The sequence below is a fragment of the Rhipicephalus sanguineus genome, chromosome 7, assembly GCF_013339695.2.
Source record: "Rhipicephalus sanguineus isolate Rsan-2018 chromosome 7, BIME_Rsan_1.4, whole genome shotgun sequence".
NCBI lineage: Eukaryota > Metazoa > Arthropoda > Arachnida > Ixodida > Ixodidae > Rhipicephalus > Rhipicephalus sanguineus.
This window is the reverse complement of record NC_051182.1, coordinates 11,420,428-11,447,655: the sequence shown is the minus strand read 5'-3', so window position 1 is coordinate 11,447,655 and position 27,228 is coordinate 11,420,428. Positions and strand designations below refer to the sequence as shown.

The 27,228-nt window shown below is 47.8% G+C and overlaps 1 protein-coding gene across 1 annotated transcript in view; it reads right to left on the bottom strand.

The window, feature by feature from the left end:
- The window catches only part of LOC119400580 (nuclear pore complex protein Nup155), a 61,498-nt gene that overhangs the window by 12,463 nt on the left and 21,807 nt on the right, over window positions 1-27,228 (bottom strand). Inside the window, exons 2-3 of the mRNA XM_049417724.1 lie at window positions 18,154-18,409; window positions 9,573-9,832 (exon numbers count right to left, since the gene is read on the bottom strand). Coding sequence (XP_049273681.1) covers window positions 9,573-9,832; window positions 18,154-18,409 — 516 coding nt within the window. The remainder of the gene's footprint in view (window positions 1-9,572; window positions 9,833-18,153; window positions 18,410-27,228) is intronic.

The following is a 27,228-nucleotide window of genomic DNA, read 5'->3' as shown; positions in this document are numbered from 1 at the left end:
TTTTGAACAGCGTTGTTTTGCACTCACTGCTTGTGTGTGTGCCCCTAGAGACTAGACAATCCGGAAAAGTGCAGTAAAAGTTATCGGCGGCATGGTACTTTTCTGCTCCGTGCCACAGTGCACTACGTACGCCAAGAGGCCAGGCGTAAGCTTTCACTTTTACCGCTACCCTGCTTTTCACGAGCATGATGCCACTGTCACCTGCCTTTATTTATTGTTATTTCAAGCCCATGGGGCTAAAATAGACACCGACCATGAATATTCACATAAAAGCAAGACGTTCCGGCTCCCGCACGAAAGCCTTGTTCTCAGTTAAAAATGAACGCGCACACAGTCCGGTTAGGTACGTTTTAAAATATGACGTAGGCAATGTGTGGATATGTGTGGAAAGTTGCTATCATGACGATTAAGCATGTGCGCCATTGTCTGGATTGTCAGAGATTCAAGATAAAGCTGAGAAGTCCAGTTCTTTTCTCTTTCCGTTATCTTTGCCTTATCCCAGTCTATATCCAGTTGCTTCTGCATGTTCAGCCAGTGCATTCGATGAAACCTTTCTTACGTCATACATGTGCTACTTGAGTCTTTGCTGAAGGTTGCCTGTCTCTGCGACGTAACTTCCACCACAGTCTGCGCCCTAACCTCCCCGCTCCCCCTATTTTCAATTTTATTTGTCCTCGTGTCCTTTCCCGACCACACAGGTTTCCTTTAGACTCTCGAGTTCAGCCCATGGGGTTCCCTGCTTATAGATTATATTTCTGTAAAATGAGCCCATTGCCAGTGCGACTTGTTCTTCTCTATGTTTTATGCCACAGCCAAAAACGTGGCAAGCTTCAAACACTGATTCACTTTCTAACAGCAGCCACGAAGTGTCATACTGCTTATGAATGAAGCTTTATAAATGCTGGACGCTGCTATTGTCACTGCAACATAAAATTGCCATTTAGAACACGGTAAGTTAAACCTTGCAGCATGGTCATTCAAGTGCACAAGTAACATGGCCGGTTGGCACACAGTGCATTTGCTATCGCACTCGAGGCTGATCGGAACCATCTTTTTCGATCACGATTGGCCCCCTTGTGCAAGCTGGATAATGGAATCAATCTTCGAAAATTTTCATTCCGATGTGGCTCGGTGGCGATCGAAAATGCACCGTGTGACAACCCTAGAAAATTTGCACAATGAGAAGCAACAGATAGATATTAAAATTGTGCTGCAGACAAACTCATGTAAAATGTTATCTAGCTACAACACTGAATGAGGCGAGTGCATACATATGGCTCACGTGCATTTGTCTCCAATCATATGAGAAAGGTTGCGGCTGCATGAATCTCTAAGCATACTGGATTGCTTCCCACAAAGCGAAGAAATCGCTTTCATCATGCTTCCATGTGTACGAAACAGGAATGTAAATTTGCCCATGCTTGTCGTGTCAACCGCGGCCTGTTTTTATATGCAAACCTACAACGAATGAAGGTGCACGGTTGCATGCATTTCTTGCAGAAAAAATATGTTTCCTTGCTGCAAGCATACACTAAAGCCCATTCGATGCAAAATGATTCATTACCTTTTACAAAAGCAGCGTGCTCGGCACCCGTAGTTTCCATATCGGTGACCATAGCAGATGATGCCGGCAGTCAGGGCGCTGTCTAAGGCATTACGAGGAACGTAACATTTTTTTCTGAGCAGTTATATGGCATTTCATACAGTCAGTGATGAAGCCGCAGCAGTATTTTACTGATCTCGTTGAAGTGAAGTACAGTCGAACCCACGTATAACAATCTATCGGTTATAACGACCATATTTGGGTGCACTTACGATTTTCCTATGCTAACCATTGAAGCTGCGTCCACATAAAGCGAAAATTTTTCAAGGCCTCCTACTTTTACAACGAACACTTCAGACACGGTCGCGGTAAAAATATGGCGCATACAAAGCAAAAGAAAGTTAAAACAGGTCTTCTAAAGTGTGAGAGGGGCGCGCGCTCGCGCGTGCCCCGCTCCAGTTTACTTGCGACTAAGATATCCTTGACCAGCGAGCACCGCATGCAGATTTCAGACGCTGCGAGTGAGGTCGCTCACTTTCCAGCCTTTTCTTCAGTGGCAGAATGGCAAAAAAAAAAAAAAGGAGGCAGCATGAAGCCTTGCGGTCAGCTTTCGCATGGTAACCTTTCCTGACGCCGTTCTCTGCAGATACGACCACCTATATGCGATGAACCATGCCTTGGAACGCAAGAAGGCATAAATGCAAGAAGTGACAACCGCGATAACTTTCCATCGCATAAAGGTTCACTGCGTCCCTAAACACTTCGACGCCGCAATATGCCGCAAAAGGTCATCCGTCTTTTCGGTAACGGCAGAGACCGGTCGATTGGTGATGATTTCTGCGCGATTGCGCCAATGCCTTCGCGGATAAGCATCAGAAAAGAGCGAAAACGAGGTGGCGGCCATCGATGAACGTGCAGTTATGACCTATAGCCGACAACCTTAAATCAGTCATCTGTAGATATCTGCTCAGCTGCGCGTGTGGCGTAAGCCGTACACTGTGCGTATTGACGGCGGTACGAGCGCGCCATGCTGCCATTCGCAAGTTCGCCGCTGCTGCATCGTGCAACACCGCTCTAAAGTGCGCGTCGCTTTGTAGAAACGAAAGTAGCTCACTGTTGTTGAGCGGCGCGGGTACAGTGTACTAGAAAGGGCAGTGAAGCGGGCGGAGGCACCGACACATAGGGGCAGCTGACGCCGCCGCTGGCGAACGGAGCGGCGGCGCTGCAGTCGCTCAATCTTGAAGGCGGGTGCCTCGTGTTGCCGGTTCCTTGGCTGGAACGCGCTTGTCTGGAAGTGATTCTCCCGCTTTTCTCTCAATGTGTGATGCTATAACGTGCGAATGGCTCCTAAAAAACAACGCTTGAGCCATTGCTTCGCTCCTGGATGCAGCACAGGGTACTCTCGAAGCAAACAAACGGCGAAGCTTTCGTTACTTAAAGCGCCCGTAGACCCAGAGCGAAGAAGCGTTTGGGAACGTTATTTGCTATTGAACGTTATTCAGCGGACGCAAACTTCATAGCGAGAGTGTTATGGATGTGTTGCTCATGATTCATCATGCTTCCCCATTGCAGGTCGGCTGCGAAATTCACGCTAAGGGCACGCAGTTTTGGGTTTTACGTTACTATATGCGACTGCACTTTTTTGTCAAAGGAGAGAGTAAGTCCAATCTGCTGAGGAAACGTAATTCTGCCAAGTACCTCAAGCTAAGCAGGCAAACTAGGTGCATGGCAACTCTCTCAACATGCATTATGTCTTTGCCTTCCTCACCTGCTGTTATTTATTTTCGCTTTACCTTGCCAGCTGTGAAGATTTGCTGAATCAAAGCAAGCGGCTTCCCTTTTGTACAGTAATTCAGTTGTTTTTCTACCCATTACTAGGGTAATGCCCTCATTGCATTAGTGTGAAAAACAATGTCATATATCAATGTTCTGTGCCCTACTGCCTCATGTGTGTGTTCTCATATTCTGTGACGCATTGTCACATATTAATTCACAGATTACAGAGACCGTGACATTGTGTCCTTTTTTTGTGAAATGCTGTAGCTCGTTTAATTGCTCGCCGAAGCCTGCACGGTCACTATAAATAAAATCGGCTGCTTTGCCAGGTCCCACTTGGCTTTCTGCATCAGTGCTGTGCTATCCTCTTTTTCAGCTTGCTTGCCTTGCGTTTGGGGCATGATTTCTATAGGTGAATTTCAGTGTCCTTTTTAAAATAAATTGTTGCTGTGGGCGTATATGACTGTTCAAATTCGTGCACGAATGTTTTATTATAGCTGTTTCAGCAACGAGTCCAACTGATTCTGCGTGACGTTGTTCATTTGCGCGATCATTAAAAAATTTTTTTTTCTGGCCTTGCATGTTATGCTGTTGACAGGGATTTCAAAGAGAACGAGCGCACCATGTAACTGTTTAGTTTAAACTTACTTCCATAGTTGTGGCGACTAGCTACGTTTAATTAACCTCTCACACGGCTTCCCTATTGCGGTTACCCAAGATCCGAATGTACTCGCTCTCTATCAGAGATTCGTCGGCGCTTTCAAGTTCTGTAAGCTAAACAAACTCGATCCTGATTGCTGAAACGGTTGAAAATGTTCTAATGGGACTCAACTGCGATGGAAAGTGTCCGTGTTTTCAAGAGCGTGGCTCTATTGAAGCGGCGAGTACTTTCCCAAAATGCGTTTGCATCTGTGGGAAAACCAATCTGCCTTGCAGTTTCTTGTCCTTAGCAGATGATACAGACTAAATAAGCGAAGTGCTTACGCGCAAACATCGGAACCACAGACACACCGCGCGCCAAGCACATGCGAGCGTCGCAGTGGATGCTACGCTTCGCGTGCTCCTCTTCAAGATTGGTCGATCGCAGCGCCGCCGCTGCTGGCAACGCCGCCGGAGTCACGCGGAGGCTGCCGCCCGCTTCACTGCCCCTTCTAGTACACTGTAGCGCGGGCACCGAGAAATGTCGACGCACTGACAGCGAGCGTATACTGCGTGTTTGACTAGGTGACTACTCAAGTGCGCCACACATCGTCGTGCAGGGCCGCGAGAGCATCGCAGAGACGTAGAGTGCGCGTTGCTTGCAAAATGCTTGTTTTCGCCGCGTTGAACAAACAGGCTACTCGCCGCACCCATGCACGGTCCGGAGTGAAGCAGGCACAAAGAACATACAAACGCGCCGCATACGGCATACAGCAAGTGGCCCGGCATGTGACTCCGCGAGCAGAGTAGGCGTCACGCTGCACGCAACTAGCCAGGGATGATAGGCTCCACGTGGCAGTACCGCGCTTCGGTGAAACGTTTTCAGCTCATTGCAAGGGCGAGTAATTCACTCGTGAGCATGTAGCTGGCGTCACTTCACGACGCGAAAAGGCTTAGCTTGACACCGGAGGGGTAGGGTGCACTTTAAAGGGACTCTAAAGGCAAATATTAAGTCGACGTTGATTGTTGAAATAGCGGCCCACAAACCTCGTAGTGGTACTTTTATGCCAAGGAAGTGCTTATTTTGAAATAAAACCACGTTTTAGTGGTCCACATCGTGTTAGCGCACTTCAAATCACCCGCCTGAAATAAGACTTTCATACATCACTGCTGCCATGCCCAACGTTGCCCGCCTTTACTGCGCGGCCGCCGATACTAGTAGCAGCAGAGCAAAAGTAGCGGGACCCACAGCAGCAACAACGGCCATCGAAGCCATCAAAGCTTGCCGCAATCGCCGCAATGGATGCGGACGGAGAACTTGACAACGAGACATTGGCTCACGACACTGGGCTCCAATTCAGCGACTTGAGCCCCGATGAGCGCGGTATGCTGCTGAGGGCTCGTAGTGCCGGCGTCGTTGCGTACTACGACAGCAGCCTCGGCAGCGACTCTCCCGAGCCCGAGCCCGAAAGCAGCGAGGAAACCAGCAGTGCGGTGTTGGGCGACGAAGCTATGGTGGACCTGCGACTTTCACGAGCGCAAAACACACGCGGCAGTACGCGATCCCGAAACTACCACTGAGACGCGGCCGCGTGAGCGAAGCAGGGCGCCGGGCGAAGCGCAGTACGGCGAAAACGGAACTTTTCAACTACGCGTGCCGTTCCCCATGGCAACGCCACAGAGGTTCCTTTTTCCATGAATCATACGGAAACAAACAAACAGCATTTTATTACGTCTTTTGATGCACGGAAGGTTCTTTTTTTATTGCTGCTAGTTTGATTACTAGTGATTTATTGTAGGCAGACTCTCATACGTCATCGGGATCATTTCGAAAATGTCCCACTCGTGGCGCTCATCATGTGATACATTTAGCTTAGTTTCTCGGTAAGTAGGGCACTGCTGTTGATAATATTGCCGTTTTAGAAGTTGTCATACATTGAGCTTTCACTCTGACATAAATTGTTATTTGCCTTTAGTGTCCCTTTAATGAAAGTGCATATACAACAAACTACTGATGTAGCGACCACGTTTCGCGACACTTTCGAGTTCGTTATAAGCGGGTTCGACTGTACAACAATAATGATAAAAAAAGTCACAGTTTCACCACAAGGGCAAAGCAATGAATGCGATAGCAACAGAGGATGGCAGCTCGCGTAACTACAAAACGCTGGTGTAAGAGAATATGGCCGCTCCAGAGAGAGATGTTCTCCGCTTAGTCACTTCGCGTTGAGAGCACAGCACGTAGAAGGGTATACGAGCCGCCCACTGTGATGGCTGTGGAGATAGCACGCGCGCCAGCGATCGCAACCGCGCCCTTAGATTCAAAGTTCAAAGTTGCTTCTCGCGCGACACCCCCCCCCCTCCAAGCGAACGCACCCTCCGAGCGATGGAGACTGCATGTGTCTTTTTATGCCCGTTAAAGACAGGCGGGGCGTTTCCTGTCTGCTTCGACGGCAGGCCCCCCGAGTGGGGTGATATTATTGCACGCACCTTCCGAGTGACGAAAATGGGCCGGCTCGTTTGACCTCTGCTTCGGCCGCGTTCGTCGTCCCCGCTCGCGCGTTTTTTCCCCGCATAGAACATATGATGCGCGGGGGACCTTCTCAATTGGGACTTGACACGGGAGCTCAATTTCGACTTCACACGGGAGGGACATGACGGCGATGGCGACGGCAAAAACCCGTCGAGACTATCCATATAATTGCTATCGCAATCAAAGCAGACGTGAAAGCAGCTGCGGGCTGAGCGGGAGAGGGCTGGCGGAGCAATCCAACCTTGCACGTCACAGGGATGCCTCCAGGATGCCTCCACATGGTGGCGCCACAACATGTCCTCACACCCAATACATTATTAGGCGGACAGTTAGGCTAGTGGGTGTATAGCATAATAAAAAATTATCATTAGCGTGCTTGTCCCCTTTACGCTAGTGATGATGTCTTTTATATATATGTATATATATGCACACACACAGATTTCTTTTTGTCACAATCATACTTCGTCAGTCTCTTTCTCCCGTCGCGTTTTCCCCAGTGCATAGTAGCAGGCTGGGTCGTACTAGCTCAGGCCACCCTCTCTGCCTTCTAATACAGTCGAACCCACTTATAACGATCCCACATATAACGATCTATCGGTTATAACGACCATATTTGGGTGCACTTACGATTTTCCTATGCTAACCATTGAAGCTGCATCCAGATATAGTGAACATTTTTCAAAGCCTCCTACTTTTACAACGAACACTTCGGACACGGTCGCGGTAAAAATATGGTGCATACGAAGCGAAAAAAAGTTAAAACAGGCCTTCTGAAGCGTGACAGGGGCGCGCGCTCGCGCGTGCCCCGCTCCAGTTTACTTGCAACTATACCCAGATCGGCGAGCACCGCACGCAGATTTCGGACGCTGCGAGCGACATCGCTCACTTTCCAGGCGTTTCTTCGGTGGTAGAATGGCAGTGAGGGAAAAAAATAGTAGGCAGCATGAAGCCTTGATGTCAGCTTTCGCACAGTAACCTTTCCTGACGTCGTTCTCTGCAGCTACGACCGCCTGCGATGAACCAAACAATGCCTTGGAACGCGAGAAGGCATAAATGCAAGAAGTGATAACCACGATAACTTTCCATCGCAAAAAGGTTCACTGCGTCCCTAAACTCGTCGACGCCACAAGGTGCTGCGAAAAGTCATCCGTCTTTTCGGTAACAGCAGAGACCGGTCGATTGGTGATTACGACTTCCGCGCGACTGCGGCGATGCCTTCGCGGATAAGCATCAGAAAAGAGCGAAGGCGAGGTGGTGGCCGTCGATGAACGTGCCATTATGCCTTATAGCTGACAACCTTAATTATCACGGTCATCTGTAGATATCTGCTCGGCTGCGCGTGTGGCGTACGCCGTACAATGCGGATTGACGGCGGTACGAGCGCGCCATGCTTAGCCATGCTGCCGTTCGCAAGTTCGCCGCCGCCGCGTCGTGCGAGACCGCTTTAAAGTGCGCGTCGCTTTGTAGAAACGAAAGTAGCTCGCTGTTGTTGAGCGGCGCGGGCACCGAGAAACGTCGATGCACTGACAGCGAGCGTATACTGCGTGTTTGACTAGGTGACAACTCAAGTGCGCCGCGCATCGTCGTGCAGGGCCGCGAGAGCATCGCAGAGACGTAGAGTGCGTGTTGCTTGGAAAATGCTTGTTTTCGCCGCGTTGAACGAAGGGGCTAGTCGCCGCACCCGTGCACGGTCCGGAGTGAAGCAAGCGCGAATGTACAAACGCGCCCATACGGCATACAGCAAGCGGCCCGGCAGCGACTCCGCGAGCCGAGTAGGCGACGCGCTGCACGCAACTAGCCAGGGATGATCGGCTCCACGGCGCGGTACCGCGCTTCGGTGAAACGGTGTCAGCTCATTGCAAAGGCAGTTAATTCACTCGTGAGCACGCAGCGGGCGTCGCTTCACGACGCGAAAAGGCTTAGCTTGTCACCGACGGGATTGTTAGAACTTTAATAAAAGTGCACAAAGAAAAAAAAAACGGCTTGGCCGCTAAGCGCACGTTTTTAAGGACGAGTCCGCATACAACGAACTACTGATATAACGACCACTTTTCGCAACACTTTCGAGTTCGTTATAACCGGGTTCGACTGTATACTTCTCTCTTTCTTTCATTGGTGAAAGAAAGGTGCTTATTTGCTAAGGAGTAAAATATAGCGGCAATAGGAACCAGTCAAGAAATAAACAACCCATATATTACAATGTGGGACTTCTTGGACCACTGTATAGAGCAGTTACTCAAAAAACAAGCAAAACTTGAGGGTTAAATAAAATACCAAGAAAGTTGCAATAACCACTGTAGGTGACGAAAACCACTGGTCTATCAAGGCAAGGAGAGCGAAGTTAGTGCAGCAACACGATGAAACAGTGCTGGGTTAAAAACGAACACGAACAAAATAATCAACGGGACGACGCGCTCGCACATCTGAAATTTACAGAGAACAGACTTCACTGTGGAGTGATGATGCACTGCCTTGCTGTTTTCATTCAATGGAGCCTAAGCGCTGAATACACAGGGATCAAGAAAGAAGTCCCTGTGGAGAGAACCCAGCTTTCTGAACGAATGTGAATTAATAACAATCCATCATTTTGAAACATACGAATGTCTTACATAATGGAAAAGTGACTTGATTTTCAAAATAAGAAAAGGTGAATGGCTGTTGGCTATATAGCGAGATACTGATAACTTACCTGAAGAGGCAGATTTGTGCCTTCAACATTGTAATCTGAGGCATGACCCCTCGCTTTGGAGGATGGTTCTTTCGCACAATAAAGTGGGCGCGCAGCAGGTGATATCTTAAGCGTTTCCGTCACTGGCTTCGAGTAATGCTTACCACCTTTATACCACATCGCAGTCGTCGTTTTCGAATCTTCTGTGAACAACGTCCACACCGTGCTCCTCTTGCGATTGCTCGCCATTATGACATGACAAAAAAAAAAGCAGTATACACCCCAAAATGTAATAATAACGCAATATCGAGTTTGCCAACCTATGCACTGCAGTACCGTTTATAGTCTGAGTACGTCAGTCTACACAGTAGGCCTAAGTTAGCTTTCACTGAGGTAGTACAAGAGAAGCGCACCTGCACGATGGGGTCCTCCTTGCCAAAGGGCAGGCTCAAGAAGGCAGGCAGAAGGTAGGAAAGGGTGCTGCTCGAATGGTTCACCTTGCGGCAGCGCGACCCAAACCAGCTGCTGCCGGCCGAATAGACGATCTCGTAGAGGCAGCCGTCCCGGCCTCCCAAGAAGATGCGGCCCAATGCCGATCCCACCACACACGTCGCAGGCACACCGTCAGCCGACAGCGTGAACACGGGCTCGGGCTGGAGCAGCAGTTCATCGCCTGCATCACGGTGGGTTTCACATACAGCCTTAACACACCAACAAAACAATACGACAGTTTGGTTCAGGTTGAACATGCTCCAGTTTTGTTTTGGATCGAGCCAACCAACTTTATCATCCCTCTTGCTGCACAGTGGCACTGACTTGCACACCTAGAAATGTTCTGATGGGTGAGAGATAGCATCTGATCCCCTCATGCAGGCTAAACACCCACACCAGGCATAGAGCGCCATGTTAAGAACCACTAGTGCATTTGACACCACATGCTAATGTGCCCAGCCTGAGAGTTGCTTTTGTTGTCATCAACACCGAATGTAGGACTGTCGAAACTAAGTAGTTCAGTAGTCACAGAGGAATGTGAGAAAGGTGAGAACAAAATTATTAGAAAGCTTGGTGGAAAACTGCAAAAATGAAATCGGGGTATTGTTACTCATTCATATAATATGCAGATCGCAATTGTATTTCACCGTAAGCCTCTCTTATCAATACATCCAAATGTTAGACACGTTAAGCCTAACAAAAATAAAAATGACAAAACTGCTCACCAGCAGCCGTGTCTAGAAAATAATTACAGACTCAAGAAACAATAAACATGCAGCAAAGTCAAATTCAGAACATAAAAAAAGAAAACTCTAGGAATAACACTTGTCACAATACAGTAAAAGCTCGTTAATTCGGATTTCTAGGGACCGGACAAAATGTCCGAATTAACCGAATGTCCGAATTATCGAATGGTCGAAATAAACACAATAAATGCAGGAGTTTTTTCAACATACCTTTACTTAACAAAGTAATCGCGGATGCTTGTCTGTTTTCGAGCAGATATTCGCGCGGACACAATTTTTCTGAGCCCTTCAAGGTGCTCAGCAGCTCGCATGCTGTCTGCAGTGTCCGCAAAAGTTTCACCCGTCATCCACGCTAATCGGTTGGCACTTAAAGCAGAGTAGCTTTTGAACCTTTCCGATAACGAGAAGCGTCCCGTCACATTGGCGGCTAAAAGTACGGTTACTCGTTCCTTGCTTCTTTTGCCGCCGATACAAGGATCCCCTTTCATCACTCTTCATCACTTCTTGTCGGGAGAGCCCATTATTCAGAGCACGCAAAATTTCTACTTTGGTGGTGAAGTCCTTGGCCTCGTACTTGGGCCGCTTCGCCGGCGTTGCCATCGGCGGAGAGTGCGGTCACACGAGAAGTCAGCACAAAAGCACCAGCAACGATCAAGCTAAAGGAGCCGTACTGAAACGTCCCTCGATAAATCGGCGATCAACGATGCAGCACACCAACGGGAACAAAGCAACAAAACCCACACGCGAAAAAAAGGCGTACGATCAGTCTCAATAGACGTCAGACTCTGCCCAGGCGGCGCTGCGAAAACACCGCCACCAGCGCCCTCATCGCAGCCCTGGCACTAACTGGGTAGTGCAAAGAGAGCCGTCCGCAATGGAATGTGCATAGGCCAGAATATATCCCTCCTCTTTCGTTGGTGTCGAGGCGCCGTTTCCTGAAAATCAAGGACCTGGAAAGCTTCTTCCGCCAATCCACGCTTCAGAAACAAAGGAAACTGATCAAAGCGAACTGCGAGTACAATGCAAAATAAGTTTTAGTTATTCCCGCGCGCTGCAACTCGCAAGTACAAGCGAGCATCACACGACATCGAATTCGAGGCAAGCTCTCCGACATCCGTTCTCTAGCGCCTAAATGCGTTAAAATCGGGTATATACGTAATGCCACAGCGATAAAGTACATACACGATCAATTTACTTACCTATGCATCTTACGATCAGTGGTACACAACTCCGTTCGTCAGGGACGAATGGGCCCGGCGATTTTCGCCTTTGCAGTTGCACTCTCCGTTAATTCATCTCTCGCTTCCTGTGCATTGGACTGTTTTATTACGCATTCTCAAATGGTCTCTTGATGGTTGCCTTCCGTTTGTGTGTACTGCAAATGGGGATACGTGCGTCCACTTTCGCGGGGTACAACCAAAGGCAAAACCGTGCCGAGATAGCTACGGCAACCGCGGAGGACACGGGCGACACAAACCTGAAGGTGGTCACGACCAACATTCTGCGATTTACTTGTATGGCGCACGTAGTAGCTAGTTAGAATCAGAACTCTGAGCCTTCAAAACGTACGTCCGCGATGATGTGTTGTGATGACCAACTCGTCGCGGTGTGCGTATCACGCGTCTTCAGACTGCCTCTAGCTGCTCACTTCGTGTTACACGAAAAGCACCGCGGTCAGAGCCTCTGCTGAGCTTCATGGTCAAGGTTACCACGGTTCTACATCAGGGCTACGCAAAACAACAGCCGAGCAACACTATCACACTTTCTCATGCGACCGGCTGTGGAGAACGCGGGTACTTCGCTTACCGAACACGCTCGCAACATCCCATATCCAGCGCTCTCGCCTTTCTTCTTCGTACGACAACTATGGAAATCGGTAAAACTGAACGTTGTTATTCAGTCTTTTACATCCGTGGCAATTCACAACGCAACAGTGCGTCTTTTGCGGCGTTTCTTCGTAGCGTGCGGAGGGGTCTCGTCTGCTGCTGTTTTCGCCGTCGTTCTGGCGAGTGATCCAGCAAGCACTTCACGACGGTACGGTGGCGCGTCCGACAAGCGGAGAGCAATTCACAGCTTTCGTTCTGTGTGTTAAATGCGCAAACACACGCGATATTACGCTCAATCGTTGTTTCACACTCGCTAGTTGCACCTGGTCCCATAGCAAACTGTGTGAGGGAGTCGGTCTATGCACTACTCAATACTTCTCCGACAGGTGGCGCCACACGTCTTGGAAACTCCAGAGTCTGACGTCTATCCAAGCCAAGTCGATAATTGATGTCCATGGCAATGCTGCGTTTGAGCTTCGCTTTTGTTCCGTATTGTTCTTTTTTCGTTTTCGAGCCTCGCCAGCGGCCCGAAAGTCGCCGAATTATCCGATTTGCGGTCAAATCTGTCCGAAATAACGAGCGCCCAGTCTCATAGAGTGATGCGTATATTTACAGGGACCAGATGACGTGTCCGAATTAACCGATTTTCCAAATTAACGAGAGTCGAATTAACGAGCTTTTACTGTATATAAATATTCTTGCTATCCGCACACTTGCGCTATACCTGGCGACAACTTTCTGTGGCAGCAGAGCCAAAGCTATGAGGGTGGAGCTTCTGCACATGCGTTACTACGTCAAGTAGTCCGTTTGTTTGCAGGTGATTTCGGTTTTAGTTTCACAAGCGCATCCAATATGTGCGTATTCGTACGAACATCCACGACTTATGATGTTATTTGTGAAATAGTGTTATATATAGCTTTGATCGAAAGCTACCATAAGTCTAGATACGTGCTTATGGATGCAGCACTGAAGAAACAAACACTTGGAATCATGGCCCATGGGTGATGTCTACTGAAAGTCACATTATATATAACACTAACTTGACAATGGTTCAAGACCGCGTTCGAAGTGAGAACCATATGTGTAATAATGTTTGCATTTTTTTCGAAAGCGACAGAATATTCTGTATTGCGAGAGAACACAGGAAGCAACTGTACTGAAGTGTTCGGTTTTATTTCTGAAAGAGAAAAAGGCCACGATCAAGCAGGAAGTGTGCAATTGGAAATACAATGGAAAGGCAAGAAACCACTTCTTAAACTTTGGCGCACGTAGAGTCGGTATTGTCATTTTCCTTCTTTTGGACGTCTTCCTTGTTTTGGAGGCGCAAGAACTTTCTGGAGACGCTCGCATTATTTTGTCAGGGGACGAAAGCACCGACGGCCAGCAGGAATCTTGGCCCCGACTTGTCGGGTGCGGGCCTCTCACATCTGTACAGTAGAACCCTGCTGTTACGTTCATTTCTGTTGCGTTTTCCCGGCTGTTACGTCATTTTTTGCCGGTCACAGCACAGCTCCCATAGGGTACAATGTATTGGGAACCCCGCTGTTACGGCGTAACTGTGGGACCGTTCCCGTATGATACGTCGCGAAGTGCGCTCCAAGCCGACCGAGTGAGTACCTAAGAGAGCCGCCATGGTGACTTTTCACGCAGCTTGGCCTGGTTTGACCGTAACATTAGCCGCATGAGAGGCGCAAGCGACAGATACTTTCGGTTGACACAAACAAAAGCATAGCCTTCGAGATCCGTACTGCAAAGATGGCGTCTATGATGTAATGCTCGCGAAAGCAAAGCCTTCGAGATTGGCATTTACTTATAACAGAAGCATAGCCTTTGAGATTTGTACTGCAAACACGGCGTCTATGACGTAATTACTTGCGAAAGCAAGGCCTCCGAGATAGGCATTTACTTCTGCTATCGCATTGGCGTTTATTTGTTAGAGTTGTTCGAGCTGGTTGGAGTTCATGTGGTCGTGCGCGCGGTTCGCTGTTGGAGTCGCCGCACTGGTCGTGCTTGCGTGTGCTTAGTTCTTTCACGCCTACACCTGTTGGTGCTAAAAAAATCACATACGTTGATTACATTTCTGTGGATGACGCCGTTCCCAGCTCCGCGTTTCTATCCGTCGACTAGACCGTGGCTGAGTGCGCTAATGTGTGCACCAGTGACGAAATTTAGGAGTTGGTGAAGCCGCTTTCGGGGGTATTTCTACTTTCGCGAGGTGTTCGACCATTTACTACAAGCCACGGTGGTCCGACACTATGCCAATGGTCCTACAGTATCGCTCGGCGACAATCTCGCAAAGGTATCGCCGTAAGCGATCGCTTGTCAGGTGTAGGCCGTGGTGGCACTAGATTTATGAAAAGGATGAGAGACTCTAGGTGCTCGAAAAACTTCTCGTGCTGCTCGGACATGAGTAAAAGCACCAGGCAACGTTACACGGTTTTTTCACGCGTAAGCATTGAAATAAAATTCTGTACCACTAAATATTTTGTCGTTTTTCCTGTTTTTCGGCTCTTGTGTTTCCCGTCTCTTACGTTCATTTCCTAAGGTCCCTTCAAAAACGTATCAGCGGGGTTTAACTGTAACTCTAAGCGGGTGAAACAAGCTCCTTATCGGCCGGTGTCAAGAATGCTGTTTTTGCACAGTGAAAAGCACGCTGTCAACTGCACAACTGATAAGAACGCTTCTGTTGCACAGGCAAAGCTTTCCACAGGTAATTTTATTTCTCAAAAATTGTTCTCATCGCAAACAGTCACGGTGTTGCAGTACGTGATCTTCAGCGTGATCATATCGGCTATAGTAGGCAACCAAAATACCGACCATATATGCAACGCAATTTATGAAATGGGTCATTTCTTTCACGTACAGTTTCCAATCACAGTTTCACATTCAAGCAGCCGGTCTTGCTGATGACTGGCAGCTCGTCGGCCTCACCTTCAAGGGGGTTATCGCAATGAGAGACCCACTTGCACAACTTCTTTCTCGGTGATTGTATGCGGCCAAAAAAATAACGCACCACTGTCTTCGTTTCTTTCTGTTCGATGAATACAGATCACCTATCGAACACACGATCGTGCTCGCTTACAAGCTTTGATGTGCAACTGCTGCAACCGAGCGACACAGTCATTGTTTACAGGGACAGGAAAATGTGAAATCAACACCAGAAAACTAGAAACAGCAAAAGAAGAAAATCCTTCACGGGATAAGCTTTCTTACTTACAATGCAAACAATCTTGAACATAACACCCATTTCCTTTTTTTTTTTAGGTTTGCTTTTAAGCTACGTAGTCTACGAAAGTTAGCGTTTGCAGACTTCATGCAGAGACGTAGTAAAAAAGTGTGTGCTTCAGCTCCGTAGTGTTGGCTGTGTTGCCACAGAAAGTTGTTGCCAGGTATAGTACTTTGTAGCTCAAGTTTTAAAGCAACGACACTATCAGTGTCTCACGAGAAAGTGACAAACAATTTTCAACAAGTATGACAAAAATAGACCATATGGCCTATTTTAATAAACCATATGGTCCAAATAAACCACCTGTGGTGCGAGCGACGCGCATGCTGTCTAGTTAATCCATCTTATTTTACTAAATGCTGACTATACTCTCTCGCGTACTCATTAAATATCAGAACTTCACCTTGTGCTCATCCACAGCGTCGGTAAAAGTCTTTTCCAAATGCCTCTGTGAATTTCATAGACGCTGTACTTTATGTAGGAAACCAATTTGTGTCTTTTTTATTTAATTTACACTGTAGAGCATACTGGTGAAAAAAGAAAACAATGATGCTTTGGGACCACTCAGCTGGTCCAAGGGTGGCATGCTGCAACACTAGACAGATGGAAATCCAAGAGGGCATCAGACCTAGACATGAAAGTTTATCATTGAATTATGCAGTAGTATGTTGCACCCTGCCAAATTCACTTGATCTGAGAAGTTCTAGCATGGCACAAGTGGAAAGCTAAGGCGTGAGGCCCACACGCTCATTGCGGCATACACAGTTGTCGCATGAGCGCTTGTGCGTCCGTTGCTCACGTGCTTGAAGAAGGTCTATTCTCCTGCTAGCAAGCATCACACCATCCTTTCGAGTAAAATGCATTCAGTGGCTTGTCCCAGACAGCTTTCCTCTAGCTGCATCCATGAAATACACCATTTCCCGCTAAAGGGGACCATGAGGCGATGCGAAGCCAGAGCACTTGCGCGATAGCGTTCCATTGGCGTTCGTTGGGCATGCTACCGACCTCGCGTCGTAGAACGCGAAGAGGAACGCTACGCGCGTTGTGTCTTCCTTCTGGCCAGGCCGTTAATTCTCACAAGGCGAGCGGAGGAACGCGGTCAACAGCCACGCGAGAGAGGGGCAGCGTAGGAGAGGAGAGAGAGGGGGTGGGGACGCGCATGCACTGGCGTTCATCGCGGCGTTGCGCAGGAGAGAATTTCAGCATGTCTAGCCCACATTTCAGAGGAGTGGAGAGGGGGAGGGGAGTGGGGAAGTGGAGAGGCGGAGTGAGAGGATTGGGGAGAGGGGGTGGAGAGGGGGATGGGTGAGGAGGTGTGTGAAGAGGGTTTGCGCATGCGCAGTAAGGGTGGTCACGCCGCCCACCACCACCACCACCACCGGTTTGAACTCCGCTATAAGATGCTTCGCATCTAAAATAAACATGCAGTTCTGCACATGCGCAGTTCTCTCCGACAACCAAGCTGCATACACAGGCAACCCAACTACAGGTGTCTACTGCGTCTAGTTAATATGGCAGCTAAGACGTCACTCAATCCACACTTTTCTCTCAGCATGCAGGCTAGGCCATAGCCTATGGCTGGGCAGGTGCTCCACTCCGTATTTCCTTCCATTATGGGCCAACTAGAGGCACTGAAAAAACTTCCCTTTAAGCAAATCTAGGACTAACCCAACGCCAGCACCTCACAGTATGAGCTGCAGAAAGTAGAAGCGTACGAGAGCAACCATTCGCACCTCAACAGCTCGGGGTCACGTAGCCCGACCAGAAATATCCCGTACGACGTCATTGGTTGTGCGGGCATGGCAAGTACTGCTATTTTTCCAGTGTCGCTGGTTGTCCAATATCGATGGGGTGCCAGTAACTATGCTGTGCCTCTTCACGGTTCTCACTGTTTTACCAGCATCACTACTGCCAGAGCCAGGGTCGACAGCAACACGCTGCCGACACCAATGCAATCATTACCTAAGAGCAACTGAACCGAGAGCTCTACCAATGATGTCACACATGACGTTTCTGCTCACTTCATGCAGCTCCCAGCTGTAGAGGTACAGACCCCACCGGCGCACACATGCCCAGTGATAACTGAGCAGAAACTGCAATTATGTGAATTTAGGACATAATTGTATTAAAATGCCATTTTTGGCACAGTACTTACACCCATCCTCTCATCGCAATCTCCGCTTAGTGCCGTGTTTTCCATGGAGCAATTCGTGCATTGTGAAGTGAACCTGTGTCTTTAACACAAAGGTAGGTGCTCGATATTCATTGATTATCATCGTAGTAGCACATCGTAACAATTCCTACCAGCCCCTTGTTTCAATTCCATCATTTTTCTCCTAAAAACTTTACACCACGTGACGATAGCACCCCCCCAATCTGGGTAAATTTCGTAAGAAAGTAAGCGTGATGATTATGCGATAATAATTTTATAATTGTTGGTGCTTTACGTCATGAGGGGCACCGTAGTAGCGGGCTCTGGATTTGACCGTCTGGTGTTCTTTAACATGCACCTAAATTACACAGGCCTCTGGAATTTCACCTCCATTGAAATGCGGCGCGATTCGATCCCACAACCTCTGGCTCAGCAGTCGAGCACGAAAACTACGAGATCACCGTGGCGGGACGATCATTATGCGAGTAAATATGGCAACTGGCGTCAGGATGCCGTTTCGTCAAAGAGCGCAACAGTTTTGAGTGAGCTGACCCTGCATGGTGGCACCCAGGATGACAATCTCGGTGCAGGTGGCCAGGCAGAGGAGTGAGTGGATGTGTCGCTGGAACACGCCCGGCCGAGGCTGCACCAGGCCAACAGCCAGAATGGCCTCGCTCAGTCCATCAAAGTAGGCCAGGTCGTCACCCGTCTCGTACCGCCACACAAACAGGTCACTGTCCACCACCAGCCAGGCACGGCCTATCTCAGGAAACAGCCCCAGACGGCACTGCATCTGCGCGTGCGCCGCCTGCGCACACACAATAGCCAATGCTCAATGCCCGCAAACATTGTAACATTGGTGAACATCGAGGGAAGCTGCCACGAAACGGTTTAGCACGTCTGAGTTAGCGACAACTGAGAAAAAGCAAGGGCAAAGAAGGAGCCAATCAGTGAAACATTTTATTGGGATAGCAATTATATGGACAGTCTCGGCTGACTTTTGGCGTCACCATCGCCGCTGTCATGCACCGTATGTATATATATATATATATATATATATATATATATATATATATATATATATATATGTCTATATATATGTCTATATATATATATATGTAAAAGCCACAGAAAAACTTTCCGACGCGCGGAATCGAACAAGGGACCTCTTGCTTTCCAGCGCGCGGCGTTAGACGGTTAGGCCACCAACAGCACCGTCTTTCAGCCTGCTAACAGCGAGCTATTTATATACACCACTGACATCAGCATGCTTTTTTAGTTACCACATAGACGGCGCGATGTGCACGTGTGGCACACTTTAAAGATCCTCGCCCCCTTTCTGCGAACGCCGTTGCTCTTCGCCCTACAGGGCGTGGTCGCCTTCGTGCGCTTATCTCGAGGAAAGAAGGGGGCGGCCGGCAGGGTGGGGGGAGGGTGGAGTGGGGGATTGTATGTCCGGTGCTTTCTCCGTGATGTCCGCGCTGAAGCCACAGAGCGTAAGGTCACTTCGCTCGCTGCAGCGGCCGCGTTTGCGAAAGGAGCGCGCTGTTCAAACAGATATAAGTAACAACCGTGAGAGTAAGTTCGCGCTCGTCCTGTGTGTACCTGTTCGTTCGTTTCGTGCGTCCTGCTTTATGTTTGAGCAGTGCGCTTCAAGTGTCGAGCTGTGACGCATGATAGCTTGCGCTCGTGCTGTGTGAGTTTTTTCGTGCGTCCTTTGGGCTCGAGCGACGCACTGGCAATTTCGAGCTGCTTTCCGCTCTTAGTGTTACATTTCCATTTGTTGTTATCGCATTCATTGTTTCGCCGTTGCGGCGAAACTGTGACTTTTTTCCTACCCCTGAAGTGTTTTATGTCGGGGTCCACCGAGAACATGACCTCATTTCATCCCGATTACATCGGTAAAACAGCACACAGTGAGATCACATGGAAAAAATTCCGAAAAAACACTTTGGTCAACCTACAGACCAGAGGCACACGTTGTTGGGCTAGTCAGTTCATGTTCTTTCAGAAGCCACGGATGTGGAGATTTCTTGTGATTTGTTTGCGCGAAATAGCCACATCCGTGGCTTTTGAAAGCACAGACCAGAGGACTGAACCTCCAATTCCATAGCTCCCGAGGCCAGAAGCCAGATCCACTGACCGCTATTACACAAACCAAGACAAGTTTCTCAGCACAAACAAGCTCCATGTGTTTTCCATTTGCCCTACCATGCTCTTCACAAGAATGGTGGCACCGTCTAAGAACAGTGCAGCAAGCAAAGTACTGCATCAAGACAATAACGAACACCCAAGCACTAAGGGAAGACCTATGTGCGGCGGAGGCTCCAACCAGGTGTCTGCTTTGCTAACAATGCTGTTGTGCGTAAAATTAGCCAATGACGCCTCAATGCTTTCAAGAGCAGTTTCAGCATGCAGCAGCACTGCTTACACGTCACCTATCATTCACCTGCAATGGCACCATTAAGCACTACAGCATTAAGCATCACAGACAGGAAGCAACATCAATGAGCGAATCTAGCGAAAGTGACCAGGTTGCACCAGCGAGAGACAGGCTAGTGGAAAGCACAACACTTTCACACATTCGAGGTACACACTACAGACTGCCTCGCATTCATGAAGCTAAACGTACTGCAATGCACTGGGCTGCCAAAGACACTACAGAGCTGGACCAATATGTCCGGCAGAGATGCAGCAGTGGGTGTCAACATGGGCATCTCTACGTAGAAGGCTGCCATGCCACCGCAATAGCTATCTACACTGTAAAAACTGTAGTCCAACAGAACTGCAACTACTTCTATCCTTACACATTTCACTTTCGGGCTGCCAATGATTACTACGAAAGAGCCATCGGCCATTACATTGTGATGGATCAACCGATCAGTTCATTTATGTAACTTCGTAAACAAATAGACAGTGAAGCTAAGGAACGTACAGGGGACCTCACTTGTACGTTTTAACTGTGGTATGGTATTTAAGACATCAATGAAAAGGAATTAAAGTGCCGGTTGGAGAACCACTGGTTCACCAAGGGGTAGAGGAGCACACAAACCTGGGGCTTGGTTGTATCCGCATGCTCATATCACCGGCTGTCTACCAGCAAAAAAACTTTGAGGACGCTTGAGCTTCACTTTCAAGAGTAGAATGCAATAGCGTAATGGGGCCCCATGTGCACCGCCTTCTCAACTGCTAGCCTTGCTTCGGTTCTCGGTGGATGCCTCAACCGTGCCACGAGGAAACAATCGTCTGTGTGCGTAACTTAGGCCGTTTCAAGCTATCCTAGAATGCCTTCTACAAGTACAGTTGTGAAGTGCCCACTACGCCATAATTCTTCCTTCCAAGAATCAGCAAAGGGCCCACTGCGTGTCCGTAAGGCAACACGTGAACCTACACAGGTGCTCACTGTCAGCGCCTCGAATTTTTTCAGTGCCTGGGCGAACACTCTCCTCGGGCCATGGAGCACGTGCTCTGCCTCCGCTCGCCGCTGCCGCGTGGCGGCGCTCTGCGAGTAGACTACGGGAAGCTGGCGCTGAATGACCGCGCATATTACGAAACTCACGAATTCATATTTGCATCCGAGATTAATTGGATGCGTGCTTCTTGCACGCTTTCACAGGTACAGGGGGGATGTAAAGAAACGAAAACACAGCAGCACACTGCTTTCATCATGCTCTGTCGTGGTGGCAATAAAAAGATGCTAGATGGTCTGATATTGTATCATGGATGACTCCGTCTTTTCATCAATCATCCAGGTTACAACCACTAAAAAATGCGAAAAAGCAAAGAATGTAGATGCTGCACGTTCACGTTTCTTTCCATCCCCACTGTACGTATTCCGCAGGCAGGCTATCACGCCGTGCTGCAGGTTCAATACTTGCGTTTGATAGCATTCGTGTTTTATTTTCTATTTCAGGCTATTACAACCATGTCATTCGCATGCCTTAGTATGTCATACTGTCTTGTTTCACTCTGCAAATGGAACCAAAAGAAATCATGCGAATTGTGTTTTTTTTATTTCCCTTTATTGATGAAGAAAAAGCAAACTCACAGGGCCCCTCATGCATTCATCTAAGACGACTGAAAGGCGAAAGCCACCTTCTTTTTCTTCCAGTCAATATATTGAACATTCCTTGCCTCCCTCCGAGATATTTCTGCAGCTAACGTGGTTTTCTTACAGCCTCAATGATCACAGGCACTGCAAGCTTTCTGCACCTCAGCTGGTTCTACACTGCCTCCGTGATCGGCTCCTTTTGACTAAGCAGAGATGTAATATGACGACGTCCCGTTATGTGAAGTCACGATGTCACAAAATTTTATGATCTTTGACATGTTATGATGGCGTCATCACGTAATGATGATTTTTTGAATCACTCGTGTTCACGCCGCCAACGGTCAATTTTCGCGTTTGATGGGGAATGTAAGGCTTTCGCCTTAATACACCGTTCGTCTGTCGTCCCGTGAAATTCCAGCTGCCGCTGGTGTTCGGGAGAGGTGGCTTGCAGTAATTAGGCGGGATAATTGGTCTCCTAATACATCTTCAAACTACGCTAGACTATGTAGCCGTTATTTACGACCCGAAGACTTCATAGAATATAAGAAGTGGCAGCATACGAAGTATACGGTCGCGTCAGTCTTTGCGTACTACCCTTCATGATTCCAGCCCAAGGTAACAGCTGAACCAAGCATGGCAAGTATCACTAAACGCGACCGCACTGCGTCCGAACCGGCAAGGAATGCATGTACCAGTAGCAACGCTGCCTTGCGATGGCCGCCATGTGCAGCGCTGACGGTGGGTCCCGATGCTGAAGAATCGGAGCCCATGGACGCATGCGCTACCAGCAAAACAACCGACAATCATACTGTACAGTGTCACAATGAATGCGTGCACAAGGCTGAGCATGCTGCCGCATGCGACAAAGCGTCCAGGTCGACAACCAATTGGCCTCTGCTTTGCTCACTACCAAAAAGGCCAATAGCTGAGGAGCCAGATACTGAGGTTACAACAATCCGTCGACAAATACAAAGACGAGCTCAAGCAACCCACAACAGGCCACATTTTTCACACCCATCACATTGCTCAAGTTGAGAGTTGGCACTACTAGACTTCAACAACAGGGTCTATTTACACACATCGGCCAGTGTTGCTGGAAGCACGCGACATATGCAACTATTTTTATTTGTTTTTCGTACCACCATGATTTAACTGGTTTAAGCTCTGAAATGGTGAAATCACTTGGCATAATTCCTCATTTTCGGGCACTACCTGTTGCTTTCTCTCACTGGCAACAAATGTATTTCTCAAACGCTTTACGAAAGGAATGGGTGATCACGTACATCCCTGGAAGCAGTCTAGTGACATTTTGTGCTATTTAGCGCATGAACTCCAGGCTTGCGTATAGTGTGCTACACCAGCAGACGGTAGCACGCATCGGGGAACGTTAAGCACCCAAGCTTTCAGTATTAGCTCCTGGCAAATCCTGCTTTCAAAAATCGACTTGCAGGCAGTCAAAAACTGACTCAATCAAGCGAACGTAACAGTGACAAAACAATCTTCCGTGCATCACTGGCATGCGCTCTCTGGCATCAGCCTAGCAGACGATGCGCGAGCGTCTCGATCAAATACCCGCGAACGACACATGCCTTTGAAATGGGCTGGTTGCCCAGAACAACAAGTGCTTCACGATTCCCGCTGACAAGTTTTCATTATACTTTAAACAACGCGAATACAGCCGAAAACTGAACCATATAGCAGCTTCAAATGCAGCTATGGCATTAGTTTCCGCTAGCGAAGACGCGACAGTGGGTCTACTCCGGTGGCGGCGCCTGGCGGCTAAAAGCCGCACCAACGCCGACAGCCGGTTCCCATTGGGCTCCTCTCCTTCTCCCAGGCACAGGAAGATAGAGGAGGCGCTGACTTGTTGATGCTTTTGCTGATGATGATGATTAAATATATCTGAGCACTTTGTAATAGGTGGGCCTTTAAAACACCCACTCGCGCAATTCACATGCTTTGACACCTGGTACGATTCTAGCTTCTGCCCTGCAATTTTACATGTGTTAAGGGGATTCCTCCCAATACATGACTTCATGTAGTGTTTTGTCTCGAAGCAGTTTCAAGCAATGGCATGGCTCTGCGGTACAACACCTGCTTGTCACGCAGAAGGCCTGGGTTCGATCCTCACTTGAACCAAAGATCTTTATTATTTATTTTATTTGCATCTTTCTCGATTTTTCCCTCCCGGAAAACGAATTTTCGCTCACAGCCAACGATGCCGATATTGACGCCAAAATTTTTGCGAACCGAGCTTTATAACACTGTCGCATTAATAGGTACAAGCGAACTTCTAGGTGGTGCCACGGCAGTACAAAGCTTCAGTCGCTTGGGGGGTTACTTCCCAGTATGGGAAACTAGCAGCATGGAACCATACGGAACTCTTGGTCCCATGCCGCCGTTAACCTTTTTCACTTGAATTCCTTTCCACTTGTATCATAATTACTATACTGCAGTTGAAACCTGCAAGTAAGGTCCCCTATACATCCCTTAGCTTCATTGCCTGTTGGTTTGATTAGGTTGCGTCTAACAAAAAAAATGAGCAAACGTTCAATCCCCCTCTTCGAGTGATTGTAAATATCTGAGTGAAAAGGAAATGCCGTTGAACAAGCAGCATAATGGTACAGCTGTATGTCTGAGCAGGAATTCTGAGAACAGATGAAACAGTTAACAAGGCTTAATTCATGCAGCAAAATAGCTAAAAGGTTGGCCTATTATCATTTTAAGGTAACACCCAAGGTTGCAAGACGCACTTGAGTGCATAAAAAGATGTAGGTAACAAGAGCAATACAGTGAAACAAACTATGCAAAAATACGCAACTACAAGTATAAGTTGCATCTGACTGATGAACCACACAGCGCGAGTAAACAACGGGGACACAGGAAGGGAACACACACAGCGCTGACTTACAACAAAATTTATTGAAGCAACATTTCACATATATACAGGGGATCAGCCAACCACTGCGCATGTCATAGCAGATAACTTTCTAATCAACTTGGAAAAGCCGAACGGAGAAATTGCAATTCTTTATCTGACAAAAATATCGACGGCGAACTAACACATTTGTCACCCAACCTTTGAATCATCTCTGCTTCAACTATTTCTCGGACATATTTATTTCTATGTTTACAAACCACGTCAGCTTCCTGAAAGACTGGTTTGCACGTGCAGTCATTACAGTGCAGAGCGAGAAGGCCTCCCTGTCCTTTCGTGACATTGCTGGCATGCTCTCGGAACCTTTCATTGATACATCGGCCCGTTTGGCCGATGTAATGTTTACCACAACTTAGCGGTATAGAATAAACTACGCCTATTGCGCAGTCTTGAAAAGGCGCTCGGTGTTTCTTTGCGCAAGAAACTTCTTCATCGATAGCTCTGTTTGGTTGAGTTAACCTACACAAAGAGGCCAACTTAAGCGGGGCAGAGAATGCAGTTGGAACATGTGACTTCTGAGCGATTCGTTTGAGATTGTGTGCCACCTTATGAGTGTAAGGGATGACCACTTTCTTCTTCGTGTTACTTGGTCGCGCCTCAGGTGGTCGCACCAGTTTTTTGAGTAGTCCTTCAGCTACTGAAATTTGCAAATGCATCGGATAGCCCGCTATAGATAAGCGCTCAGATTGGAGCTGCACTGCTTCAATCATTAGATGGGCACATGACTTTAACACAGCATTTCTGAAACAAAAACAAGCCACACTTCTTTTCACCAATTTGGAGTGAGCTGACTGAAAAGGCAGTAGCGGTTTACCGGCCCTAGGATCGTATCGCCAACATACGTGCTCAGCACCAAAATTAAAAAACAAATCAAGAAAGCGCAGTTTTCCATCAACCGGAAGTTCATGGGTAATGTTTAAAGGATTGAAGCAATCCCGAGTCATATGAAGAATGTCAGCAACATCTCATTCAAGTGAGGCGCAGTTAGACTGAAATAAAATCAAGTAGTCGTCTACAAATCTAAAAACTTTTTTAACAGAACTCTGTTCAATCCTTCTGGACAGGTCGTTGTCAACGTTTGCTAAAAATAGATCACTTAACACTGGTGCTATGGTCGACCCAATACACACGCCTTGCTTTTGCAAGTACGCTTGTCCATCCCAAATTACATAAGTAGACTTTAAATACAAAGATAAAAGTTCTAAAAATTCGCTAACATGGATGCCAGTGTCATTTTGGAAAGGAATGCTTCCATATTTGTCAATAGCTGCCTCAATGCTACGCATTAAACCGGCCTGTGGAAGTGAATAGTATAAGTCTTTCACGTCAATTGAAAAAGCACTGATGTTTGTTAAAGCCTGGTCTTCCAAAAACCCGACAACCTCATCAGAGTTCTTGAGGGCGAAAGGGTCATTACAAGGCAGCTTGTTTAAGCTTTCTTTTAAAAACAGTGAGACTGCCTTTTGCCAAGACTCACTTTCCGATATGATGACCCTTAATGGCCAGTCAATTTTGTGCGTTTTAGCACTGAAGAACACACTCAGGTGGTCCCTTTTGCTACTACTGATAGCTTTTGCCAAACCTGTAAGGTTCATAGCATTGCACAACTTTTTCGCTTGCATTCGCAACTTTTTCAGTGACACATCATCATGGCCATCAAAAACAGCCAAAAGGGCCTTATTGGCCTTTTCTTTGAAGGACCTATGCGTTAGCACACAAAAACCGCCTTCTTTGTCTGCGGCGAGTACGCACAGGGATTTATCGACCAATAATGAGGCAACATTTCTTACATTTAGAACAGATTTCATGCCGCTACAACGATTCAGGACAGCCACGCCTTCGGCAACACAACTTTCATTTTCACTATCGGGAGCCTGCTGAGCAATGTCACGTACCATAGCAAGAAGTTCCGGTGGGGATTTCTTTGGTTGCACCGCAAACTTGGGTCCCAGCGAGAGAACTTGCTCGACTTTGGACGGTAATTCCACGTCAGACATTGTGTGCACTTTGCCAGGAATTGCTCCCTGGTGCTGCTTGCCTTCCTGCAAACTCCTCAGCTGAATGAGCTGGTGCCCCCAGATGAATTCAGTCGTCTGGTCAGCAAGACGAAGGTTATCTGCGAGCTGTCTCAAGGCGGTTGACGGACTCGTTGACTGGTGAACGTGCGCACGTGAACGTGAACGTGCGCACTGGTTTGGCAAAAGCTATCAGTAGTAGCAAAAGGGACCACCTGAGTGTGTTCTTCAGTGCTAAAACGCACAAAATTGACTGGCCATTAAGGGTCATCATTTCGGAAAGTGAGTCTTGGCAAAAGGCAGTCTCACTGTTTTTAAAAGAAAGCTTAAACAAGCTGCCTTGTAATGACCCTTTCGCCCCCAAGAACTCTGATGAGGTTGTCGGGTTTTTGGAAGACCAGGCTTTAACAAACATCAGTGCTTTTTCAATTGACGTGAAAGACTTATACTATTCACTTCCACAGGCCGGTTTAATGCGTAGCGTTGAGGCAGCTATTGACAAATATGGAAGCATTCCTTTCCAAAATGACACTGGCATCCATGTTAGCGGATTTTTAGAACTTTTATCTTTGTATTTAAAGTCTACTTATGTAATTTGGGATGACAAGCGTTACTTGCAAAAG